Source organism: Triticum aestivum, chromosome 4D (assembly GCF_018294505.1).
Source record: "Triticum aestivum cultivar Chinese Spring chromosome 4D, IWGSC CS RefSeq v2.1, whole genome shotgun sequence".
Taxonomy (NCBI): Eukaryota; Viridiplantae; Streptophyta; class Magnoliopsida; order Poales; family Poaceae; genus Triticum; species Triticum aestivum.
Window position 1 is genome coordinate 444,740,173 of NC_057805.1, and position 12,136 is coordinate 444,752,308.

The window sequence follows — 12,136 nt, forward strand, 5'->3', positions numbered from 1 at the left end:
CTGAAGGCCATGCCGGGCACGACGGTCCGAAGTCCATAGCCGGTGTTGACAGGCCAACCACATGAAGATTTTGCATTTGAGAGGGGCCCAGCTACGCCAAATGCCACCGGCAGCCGGGGCACGTGTGTATCCAATGCAGAGCCTCGTATAGGTAGAACTGGTTGTGTATTTGCCAGAGGCATCGTAGGGCCAGTCGAACTGATCCGGCTCGTCAATGTTCCTCTCCACCAAGCTAATGGCTTGAGTTAACAGGTAAACTTGCATGTGGCCCATGAATGAGAGCTCTCCATGGATATCGTTCGCCCAGGCGTTATCAAGGAGTGCCTCTTGCACCGTTCTTCTGTTCTTATCACGTGTACTGACAAGTTGGAGGAGCAGCGGGGCAATGTCTTTTATCGCCACTCCATGAATCCAACGATCTTTCCAGAAGAGTATTTTTGATCCCTCTCCGATGGTGATCTTGACCAGGCTATCAAAGACGGCGCGCGCTTGCTCATCAACCATTAGATGGAGCCCTTGCCATGGTCTCTTCGGATCCGTTCTCCTAAGCCATTCCCACCGCACACGAAGTGCGAGAGCTTGCACAGCCAAATTTTTCACTCCCAGACCACCGAAACTCGTCAGCCTGCAGACCGTATCCCAAGCAACAAGGCACTGCTCTCCATGACTCTTATCCTTACCAGCCCAAAAGAAGGATCGCATCCACTTATTGATGTCTTCCAAAACCCAAGCAGGGGGGTCAAGCACCAAAAGCTGATGAACTGGCCTGGCCACGATCACCGTCTTGACAAGGACTAGTCTGCCTGACCTTTGAATGAAGTCACGCTGCCAGGCCGGGATAAAGTGCCGGACCTGATCCAGGAGGGGTTGCCAGTCTGCACGGGATAGTTGATGAATCGCCAGCTGCAGCCCCAGGTAGCGGCAGGAAAATTTAGCAATCTTGCATTGCAGCACTGTCTCCACTCTTTGCTGGTCGATCTCATTTGGCACGAAGGTGTGTTGTGCTACTGCATGTCGGGTCGCACCTTGCACAAGAGCAGTAGAGACTAAATTTGATTCTGACGGTGTGATTTTAGTTGGCATCAAAGATAAACAGCGAATTTTAAAGAGGAGATTTCAATCGTATGATTAAACTGTTAATTCCGAAGAAAAAAAGGTCCTCAGGCGCAACGGCTGGGCGACATACGAGGGCCCAGTAGTAGCTGCTACTGTGGTGAGCCCTCCTCATAAAAAGTAAATTTAATATCATTGTGGGCACATAGCCCATATATTAAATATTAAAATAATAAGAACAGATACTACACTTAATCTTAGCGAAAAGGCCGTGGGTCTGCTTATATAGCGCGTCTTCGACTCCCCTCCGCCTTGGCTGGGCGAGGTGGGACTAAACGAGAGAGCACTACGCAGCGCAGCGCAGCTCCCTGTTCGTTCGTTGTTTCGAGAGGCTCTGGTCGGTTTACTTGGGCCGTAGTTGAATAAGGCCCAACATAGATGGGTTGCTGATTCCCGTAGCATGGCCCGACAGCGAGACTTGCATATTTTCATCTTTGGACGGCGGCAACGCAAGATTGAACGGGTAAAAAAAAACTCCGTAGATCGAGTTTGCGGCAATGGTTTCTCAAAAACAAACAAAAGAAAAAGTTTGCGGCAATGGAGTCGTGGGTAGGGGTAGTTCGAGTTGCTGGTCAGCGGCCGAAGTAACGGCTCCCAAATCTGTCAACGCGGGTTATAGCCACCGTCCAAAGATGAAAACAGGCACCAGTTCTTGGAGCACACCATGTTAAAGCATGATGTATGATGCCACAAGTAAACCAAACGCCGGTCCCCAGCTGATCGATCGCACAAACCTGCAAGTAAGCTGCAAGAGGTTTTTTGCTCAAGGCGGTGACGTCGATCGGCTTCGTCCAACATGCATGGTGGTGTCTCCTGTTATTCAGGACTGCACAAGTTAACGGATCTATAACAGTCAGTGCCGGTGGGCGACAGCCCGAGACAGCAACATGAACAGAACAGGTGTACTATATGGCTGCCACTGGAGCGTTGCCACGGCAGCAGGACATGTCTACCACATCTGGGCTGGAGCGCTCAAACTATACACAACGCGCTCACATTTGCAGGCCGCAGCAACGAACGAATTCCTCGATAACTCTCCTCTGTCATGGGGTAGAGGAGTTCACCCAGATCTCTTGGGGCACAGGGGGGCTCTGCGTCTCCGGAGAAGGGCTGACAAGCCTTTGTACCGTCTTCAGAGCAGTTGTTAACTGCGCAAACGAAGGGCGCAGATTCGGATCCCTGGAGATCCATAAATAAACCAGATAACAGTAGCATCAGCGACATATTTCTGAGTTGTTAAGACCTAAAAAAGGAAGACATGAGAAAAGAGTGCTCTGGAAACTCAGAGACTTACTTCTGCCAGCACTCCCATATGATCCTAGCGACTAGAGGATCAATTTCCTTGGGGATATCAAGCCTTCGATCCTGGAAGCCAACCGCTCCCACGACTTGCATCGGGTTCATCCCACCCCACGGCATTCTTAGTGTTGCCAGCTCCCACAAGATGACGCCAAAGCTGTAGACATCGCACCTGCATTCCAGTAATGGTTGAGCAAGATTAACTAAGATGCCACACCACTTGAGAAAAGATGAAAAGGAAAAGAAGATGAACGAAATAAGCTGAAGGACTAATGGTCCTTCTAAAGTATAGGAGGAGTATTTTATCCCATCCCAACTCTAGGAGTCAAAACTGAGAACATGCCTCTGAAGGATAAGCACATACGCACATACTCCCTCCCTCTGAAAAAACTTGTCCCAACCTTGTCCTTCAAATGGATGTATCTAGCACTAGATACATCCATTTGAGGGACAAGCTTTTTCGGACGGAGGGAGTAGTCGTTATATACCAACATACAGTGTGTGTTTTTATAGCTTACCAGGTTTGCCACCTGGTACCAAAATACAGTGTTAGATCTGTTATCCAGTATTATTTTCATGTCAATGTTGGTGTAGTGTCTACGATACTGCTCTGTAAACACTAAACGGCACCGGAGCCAATTGACAGCTATCGTTATTTTCTGGTTCAAGCTTGGGTAATGTTACTTTGTTTATGCTCTTAACATATAAAGCAAGGGTTACTCTCCGTGCTTGAAAAAAATGGAAACACAACAATTCAAATGGGAAGATCTCTCTTTCACATGAACTATTCTGAATGAATAAGTAAACGAGACTTGCAAGGACATGAATAAAACAGTTAGAATGAAATGCCTCAAGAATCACTCACTTTTCATTTGACTGCTCATTCCGCAAGACCTCAGGTGCCATCCACTCAGGCTGGTGGAATAAAAATTTTAGATTAAAAACAAGAACTAGTAAGTATTTAGTGTGACTAAAGAAACTGAAAATCGCCCCGTAATAGTACAGATTAGAGGTGCTAATTACTTACAGTTCCAGCAGTTGATTTGGATGATAAAAATGTGCTGTGCTTCAAGCGTGAAAGACCAAAATCACAAACCTGCCTCATATCATTGGTGAACCAACAGACCAAACCCAACATTAATATGACTACGAGCCATCAAGTTCTAATAGTTAAAATGCAAAAGGAGAACACACCTTGACATTCCAATTATTGTCGACCAGCAAGTTAGGTGATTTAAGATCCCGGTGAACAATTGTTGGTACACTAGTGTGCAGGCAATTCATGCCCTTGGCCTAATGAGAAAACAGTCATCTACATAAGCAGGGGCAAATAAACAAAATGGCAAAAAATTATGGAAGATTTTTCCATACCACATCAATGGCCATCTTAATCCTCCGCTTCTCGTCAATTTGGCAGCCAGGACGGTGAAGGATCTTATATAAACTTCCCCTAAGCAATGAAATAACAATGAAATCAAGGATGGGCCATCAAAGTTGAACCAATAAATCCATTCTAAACTTGCTTAAGACTGGAACACAAGTTACATGACATTATGCTAGAGCCATATGCCACCTCCGGTAAACCAAAATACTTCTGTTCATCAGATTTTATGAATCCAACTAACAGAAGTATTTTCTCAACAAAGTAGCATGTAGCACCTTCAGTATTAGGTGCCAATTCAAAGCTAGGTGTTCAAAGGAACTTCTCATGTAGGAATTTCTTCAATGATATCTGTACCCAGATACTTGTAAGCAGTGGCGTGGCAAGCCTACCCAAGGAGCCTGGGTCTACTCACTGGAACGCTGGCAACCATTGGCCCCAATAACATCACTACTAATCCCCTAGATAACAACAATATTTAAGGGAGACTAGCCAGAGCAGCCCAGGCAGCTGCCCGGGTCAGGAGCTAGCTCGACCCCTGCTTCTAAGTTGTAACTTGATTCAGGAAAAGCATGAGACTATACCAAGATACGCATAAAATAAGATAGATACAAAACTGGTATACCTTGGAAGATACTCAGATACAATAGATAAGTTTGGAGGGCGTGTAACAGCACCCATAAAGAGAACGATATTTGGATGACGCAGTCGACGCATAATCCGCACCTTGCAAAGAGAATATATGCAATTACAAAAAGAAGTGCATCAAGAATGAACTAAACCAGAATATATAGTATACACTGAGTACTCTTAGAAAAAAACATATAATTTCACCTACTTCACTTCGAAATTCATCCAAAGCATCGCCATAGAAATCTTGATCCAAGAATTTCTTCACAGCTACTTCCTGCAAATTAACAGAAAGTTCAGTGCGCTGACAGAACCAACTTAAGAAGGAAAAAGTGAAGATGGTCCATGATTTGGTCTCTAATCATGTCGACCATTTCATGCATGTAACATCCTGTAAAAAGGACCAATCTCAAGATATACAAACAAAGGGAAATAACTGCTTACTGTTCCATTCCAATCAGCACGGTATACCTCACCATATGAACCTATTGGAAGGAGGAAGCAATTCATTCAATTATTTCTCATGGAGAACTACAAAGATGCAAGTTCGCAACAAATTGGCTCTTAATAGCGCAAAGATTAGAAGTACATAACTGAGCCACACTAATAATTTGACAGTGTATGACAAGTATAATATAAATATACAAATATTTCTCCCTAAACCTAGGAGTGTCAGTTCAACTTGTTAGTGCAAAGGGCAGTAAGGAACACATCAAAACTTGGTTGCAAAGAAATACCTAAGCCAATCCGTTCACCAATCACAAGATCTTCCCAGAGAATTTCACACTCAGAAACATCATCGAACACGCAATCAAGCCTGTGTGACCTGGCAGAGGATGGTGAAACAGATTCTGAATTTCTTGATGGCATCGACACGTCCATGAATCTGTCAAGTGGAGATTTCTTTGGATCAGGAGGCAACTTCTTATGGTCTTGCTTTCCGTCGAAGTTAGTTTCACGTTCTTTTGCTTGGTTCTGAACTGAATTAGTCGGAACCCTTCGTTCAGTAGAATCACCCCATTTGTGTCTTCCAAATGGTGGTTGATCCTCCAGTCTAGAACCTGTAGTACCTTTGCTCAAATCACCACGCATAGCCATTTCAGCGGCCTTCCCAATATCAGCTACAGAAGGCATCTTCATGGCAGAGGAACCAGCCATAAAACTGTCATTATTGTGAGCTGACACTGGTGATCCATCATTGCGTGCTCCAATATTAAGATTAATATTATTTGCAGCAGATCGTGGCACCTGCGGCGATGATACAACATTATCACCAACATTTCTACGTGCAAATGAGTCCTGAACATAGTTGTACTGCTTGTTGTTGGAAACATCATTGTAAGGGGACCAGTTTTTCATAACCAATCTTTGCTGTGGCCTTCCAGTGCTAGGGACTACATTTTCTCTACGCCTTTGTAACTCGTTGTTTCTATTATCTGGCCCATTGAATGGTACTGAAGCTTTCTTTGGCTCAATACGCCCAAAAGGATTAAGCTCAGCAAATAGGTTACTGGACTCTGTATTTTCCTGGTGACCTGGGCTTAGTTTTATATTCCCGGCCCCAGGATGTTCTCCACCTGGGGGTACAACTTTATGCTGTGACGATGTACCAGCAGAAGTCGACGGCTCGTCCGATTGCGTATGAGGAACTAATGTCCAAGAACCATCAAAAACATCTGCAGCAGTAACAGATGGTGTACCACTGGAAGAGGTTTGTGAGTGTGTTATGGCCGCCTCTTTCTCGTATCCAGATTGACTGGCCGATATCCAATCACCACTGTTTAACAAAGGTAGTTGGTTACCTTTATGTTCAAGTGGCAATGCATTGGCACCCAGAGTAGGATAAATGGTACTTGATGACCCAGCCATTTGATTCAGTCCAGGTTTCTGGCCAAGTTTATGGTTAGAATTTGACGAACTGCCCTTCCAACTTAAGACATCTGCTGGAATAAGAGCACCAGGAGCAGCCATCAGATCTACCAAAAACTCCCTGCAGGTTGCAGCACAAAAACTATTTAGCAAATTTGACAAAACAAATGAATTAAAATATATCGGCAATAGTTGTAGCAGATGAACAATGCACTTGGATTGTGTTTCCCTGAGAAATTACTATGACATGAACAAATTACAGTGCCCAATCTTGTCAATACCTTTCTTTGTCCACCTTTATTATGTTAACAGCATCATCCTCATCACCAGTGTAATTACTCCCTTTGACAAGTTTGCATGGAATGCCAACACTATCAGCAAGAATCTGCAGAAAGAGCCACATGAGCTATAAGAATGCTATGTTTGTTAGGCAAATGAACAGATCTAGTGCTATCTTCAATATATTTGGGTTTTTCTGCATTTTCTCTTAGCACTGTCAGTTTATTTTTATACAGAAAAAGGAAATTCATCAATTAGTAATGAATACAGTACCAACATGTTGCTCTCTGCTGTCTGATAGGCTCATGAAGAAACACATGTAAACACATAATAACCCACTCAAATGGCCAACTACATCAATAATTTGGTATGCTTCCACAGACATGGTGACATCAGTCAATCTTGTAACAAGCTACAAAGATACTTCTTTCACAAGATATAACATAGGTAAGCACGTGGCATGTAGTGATTATTAAATAACTAAACATGTCAAACAACGAAGGAAGTATTTTAGGTGAAGATTGATCCTCCCTTCTATACCAGGCAAAAATGCTGACTAATTATAATTTTTAAAGCAAGACATCCTAAATTAGACAGAGAACAAATTTATACTGATATTATCTAGAGTGCACACATCCTAATAACCAAAAGAGTTCAAGTATGGAAGTTGTACAAACCAAACCCCGGTGGAACCATCATACTATCTCTTAGATGTTTCTTTTCATACCCTCTATTCCGCCACAGCCACATGTTAGGCCCAGGCACCTCTATCCATGTGAAGCCGGTGCTGGTGTCAAGCTGTGTAATGCTGGCTGCAGATGCCGCCTGGGGTCTATATAATTTATTGGTTGCCCATTTCCAGGTTTGACAATGATAAATAGATGGAAATGGAGCGAGGATAGTGTTTAAACTTAACTTTGGTCAACAAACAGTGAAATAAATGTACACATAGGTTCAAGGTTAACTTCGTGGGTGAGTGAGTCCATTGGCTAGGTTTTACCATTCTGATCAGGGTGGCTATCGGTATGGGCTTAATATATTTATCCAAGCCATGGACCAGGAACTGGTTAAAGATTGATAAAACTGCACTTCTCAAAGATCTGCCTGGTATAAATAAGACTGGCAGAGGGATGAAAATGGAGCAGAAACTTCCCGTCCATTCCGTAAACAAATGGAAACAGAGCACACAAATGGAAATGGAAATTTACACAGCAGCAGCTGAAACGGAAACGGAATGGTGTGTTCCGGCATAACTCCCGCATAAACAGAATTTCTGTATCCGCACATGCGAAAATATGCGTTTATCTTTAGTCTATATGGGCCCCAGCCCATATACATTTTTGGCCCAACCAAATCATATCCACCAAAAACTAATCATCCACTACTCCTGTAATCGTCGTCCCTCTGACTACACGCCTGCTCACCTTCAAACCTTGTTGCCTCTTCCTTGGCGCATAACCTAACAAGTTTGTCGGTTTGGTTGTGTTTTTTTGTATGGTCCAAGAGGTTTTCGAGTTCTTTCAAACTTTCGCTTTTGTATCGTGTCCGCATCGTATTTGCTCTGTATTCGTTTCCGGCAATATCTGCTTCCGTAATCATCTCCAGTATTTCTGTATTTGTTTCCGCTTCTGCTAAGAAATACGAAAACAAATGTGGCGGCACTCAGTTCTGTCGCTTCCGCTCCGTTTTCAGCCGAGTGAGAGATATTCTACAATTCTGAGGGAACAACAGGGGCACTACACGTGCACTTCCTGACATACACACATAGAGAGGGAGGGAGGGAGCTGACCTTGAAAAGTAGGGCACGGTGACGAGACAACCCTAATTTAATGCAGCCAATTGGCAGCAAGCTAGTATGTAGTGAGGTTCTCAGCTGAGTACTTGTCTCCGACCACCTTGCAAGCATAGCATTTGCATCTTTCACAGGTCCACCTAGATTATCTGTAACAAGATCAGCTATCCTTTGTACTAGGAGTGTAATATTTGCAACAGGGAAATCCAACAAGATGCATTGCGCCACTTGCTCCATCTCCTGCAAGGCAGTATCAACTGCACGGTTGATTACGATGACCTCAAAGCCCAGGTCCCCGATGCCTGTTTGAAGGTCTTCTAGTGATGGCATCTTCCCCTGCCTAGAGGACTCCATGGAGGGGTCAAATATGTCGTAGAAACCATCGACAACTTTCTCATGATAATCGAGGCAGTTGTAGTCCTGGAAATCAGAATGGAGCACAATTGTAAATACATTCACAAAGAATTTGAGATTAATTAATAAATCAAAGAGGAAAAGACGCAGATATTTGCCTAGCCAAGGAGAATAGCTACAACAAAGCAGCAGTGAATAGTATCTGGCACACTAAGTATATGAATGACATCAAAACAGCACATAGAAAAACAGCTAGATGCGATCCAGCAGCGAACATTTTCTACAAATGTATATAACAAATGGACAGCACATTTTGTTGAATGTTGAGCATGTAAGCTGAACTGCGGTCAGGAAAGAACACCAATATCTGTCTTCTCTCTATAAATAGGAAGCAGTAACAAATAGCATATCTATAGCTTTGATGTGGTCGAGCAAGCCTGTTGTTGCTACCACAAGCACCTCTAGCCTGAATCATCCCTATTGCCTTCTTAGTGTTTTCTACTTCTGCAGTAGCTTGTAACACCTCTCCTCTTATGTGATTTTGACTGTGGACCCAGGTGAAGCTTGCCAGCAACCCAGATCTAACTACTCATTTTTTTGGCGAATTCTCCAGATCTAGCTACTGCCCACTACTATCCAACAACCCCCATTGACCTAGTTTAAATGTGAATATAGTGATATGAACAGAAAAACTTCACTTATATTCCAACTTAAAAACTTTACTAATTTAGACAATGATAGATAAACTTAGTAGTATCGTGGATTGAAGAGGTAAATGGTGGAGGTGAACTAGCAAGCAAGTAGCACCACCGGAATCTGGCTCGACATTTGTTTGAACCATGAGTCTTGCTCATTTGTTCCCACATTAAGTGTGTCAATTCTGAAAACTGGCGTAATTAAGCAACCGCAACCTAATAGTACTACTATCTCATTAGAGAACTGCGCGGTTCAGCATTCCAGCTCAGCTCGAATGGAATTCGCCGGTGTGAGGAGTGGAGCCTCACCCAGTAGCGGCGGGAGAGAGAGTCGGCGGTGTGGCCGTCGTCCCGGCCGGCGGCGAAGCGGTCCCCCCCGCCGAGGCTCATGAGCTTGGCGTCCCTGATCTGGTCCCTGTCCCGGTCCCCCGCGCAGTCGCTGTTGGACGCCGACAGCGCCATGGCCAGCTGCATCTGGAACTCCTCCTCCGAGTACATGTAGTCGTCCCCACCCGCTCCGCCTCCCCCTCCCCCACCAACCCCCGCCGTGGGCGTCGTCGCCACCGGGGCGGAAGGGGGCGGGGCGGAGGCCGTCGGCATCGCCGCGGCGGAGGACAGCGCGGGCGCCGGCGCCGTACCCGACGGGGAGCTCGCCGGCGAGGTCGACGACGACTGCGGCTGCGACGAGGAGGCGGGGTCGTTGGACCGGTGCTGCCACTTGATCTTGCTCTTGAACAGGTTCTTCATCTCCGCGACTCGCAACCCCCGGCTCAGCAAGGGGCTACGAGTCTCCCCGCCCCCAGGCTTTTATCTGGCTGGCCGCAGGGCGCGTGGAGCGACGGTGATCGGCGGGGAGGGGTGCCAGAAAGTCTCCGTGTCGTGATCGCGTCGCCACCGCCAGGAGGAGAGGGGACGGGGCGGGGGAAGGTGGGGAAAGCTTGCTGGGTAAGCGAGCGAGCGAGCGGGCAGACGTTTCCGAGGGGGGGAGACTGCGAAAACGCGGTGCTGTGGGGGTGACCTCCGCTGGCGCATTTGGGCCGGGTTTCCGGGACGTTTACCCGACGAAACCGCCGGGTTTAGCACGACGCGAGTAAAGTTCACGCGGGCGGCGGGCGGCGGCGGGGGCGGGGGCGGGGGCCACTGGAGACTGCGACGCGAGTGCAGCAGACGGCGGGGAGCCGGCCGCGGGTCGTGCGCTCGGGCCCGTCTCACGGCGCGGTCATGTGCCGTGTGGGGGCACTGACCGGGAGAGGGACATGTGGAGGATGGATGATGTGCAGATACAATGTGCCGGCGCCGTGTTTCACCGTGACGGGGGCTCGACCGGCGGGCCTCCGACGAGATCCAGAGCGTCTGACTCGGACGACGACGACGAGGTGGCCGTTCTGCATGCCCGCCGCCGTCTCATTGACGCGCGCACGGACTTTGAGGCTGGCTCGGAAGTAGTCGAACGTCGCCGTCGGCAAGCCCTTGGCGAAGATATCCGCGCACCGAGAGCTCACAGGGATGTGCATGGCACGCACCTTGCCAAGAGAGAGACCCCGGTCGCGGACGAAGTGGATAAGCAACATTGTTGTACGACATAGGAAAAAACGGGGCGGTGAGCGTTAAGTACTATAGGGCACCATCTATGCTATGGTGATGGGTGGGACTGGAAAAAGGAGTATTGTTCAACGCGAAAACTTTGGATTTGGTGTCAATCGGTGTGGTGATAGGATTGACGTTGAGGTGGACGCCACGATCTAGGATTTCTAGCATATTGCTCTTGGTAAAAAAAATAGGCCTCTACTATTTTGATGTATGTTGATGCCCAGGAAGTGATGGAGCCCCCATAAACCGAACATGGAAAACAATCATTGAAGAGAGCCAATGATGTTGAGGAGAAGGGGAACGTGGCTAGCCGTGAGGATGATATCATCTACGTGGATAAGAAGGTAGGCGACAGATGTATCTCAATATAAAATGAAGAGGGAGGAGTCTGATTTCAAAGTGACGGACCTCATGGACACAAGGTAGGCGGTGAAACGAGGGAACCATGCTCGGGGGTTTGTTGTAGGACATAAAGTGATTAGTAGACGGTGCGATGGACGAAAGGAGTCAAATCAGCCGAATGGTTGGTTGTTGTACAGGATCTCAGCCAAATGTCCATGCAAGAAGGCGCTTCTCACTGATGGATAGGCCAAGAAGAGCTAAGGAATGTTGAGCATGATGATGATCATCGCGTATTTGACCACTGGGCTAAATGTCTCCCTATAGTCGATGTCGGACTGTTGGGTAAAAACTGCATAACACCCACTGAGTCTTGTACCGCGCTAAAGTCTCGGTCCGAAATTTGTAGTGGTAGATCCATTTGCTTGTCATGACATTCACACTTATAGGATGAGTAATCAAAGATCAAGTGTCATTCCATAACAATGCATTATATTCCTCGAGCAAAGCATTTTAGTAGTTAGGATTCTTAAGAGATGCCTTAATTATAGGAAGAAGGAACGGGACTAAGGGAAGAAACGACGATGTTTAGGTTAGAAAGTTGTTTGTGTTGTAAAAATCCAGTTTTTGCTCATGTGTGCACCAAGTATAAATTGTGGGGGTGAATTTATCTGCACATTGTTGGGATGGGATGGGAGTGCTACATGCCATAGTGGGAGAGGATTGCAAGGGAACAAAAGTGGCCCCTGTAGGCGTGTCGAGTTGGGCACGTGGTGGCTGATACGTCTCCATCGT

The 12,136-nt window shown here is 46.4% G+C and overlaps 1 protein-coding gene and 1 non-coding gene across 2 annotated transcripts; both read right to left on the reverse strand.

The window, feature by feature from the left end:
* Window positions 1-1,146: 1,146 nt before the first annotated feature.
* Window positions 1,147-1,334, reverse strand: LOC123100966 (U2 spliceosomal RNA). The gene has a single exon (XR_006448571.1). It is a non-coding gene; the product is annotated as a U2 spliceosomal RNA (small nuclear RNA).
* A 520-nt stretch (window positions 1,335-1,854) lies between these two features.
* Window positions 1,855-10,428, reverse strand: LOC123098487 (serine/threonine-protein kinase EDR1). Its single transcript, XM_044520487.1, has 13 exons — window positions 9,722-10,428; window positions 8,361-8,783; window positions 6,574-6,677; window positions 5,161-6,413; window positions 4,868-4,908; window positions 4,632-4,700; window positions 4,419-4,519; window positions 3,784-3,862; window positions 3,607-3,705; window positions 3,440-3,508; window positions 3,278-3,327; window positions 2,408-2,584; window positions 1,855-2,292 (listed from the first exon to the last, which is right to left on the reverse strand). The coding sequence occupies exons 1-13, from the start codon at window positions 10,157-10,159 to the stop codon at window positions 2,157-2,159; spliced, it is 3,039 nt and encodes a 1,012-aa protein (XP_044376422.1). The 5' UTR covers window positions 10,160-10,428; the 3' UTR covers window positions 1,855-2,156.
* Between the last annotated feature and the right edge of the window lie 1,708 nt (window positions 10,429-12,136).

Excerpts from the sequence above, each read along its gene's own strand:
- LOC123098487 (XM_044520487.1), bottom strand. The coding sequence starts at position 10,159 with ATGAAGAACCTGTTCAAGAGCAAGATCAAGTGGCAGCACCGGTCCAAC. Across the intron at positions 4,701-4,867 it reads GTGCTGATTGGAATGGAACA|GAAGTAGCTGTGAAGAAATT; the intron begins GTAAGCAGTTAT and ends GTTAATTTGCAG. Across the intron at positions 4,520-4,631 it reads TGGATGAATTTCGAAGTGAA|GTGCGGATTATGCGTCGACT; the intron begins GTAGGTGAAATT and ends TCTCTTTGCAAG.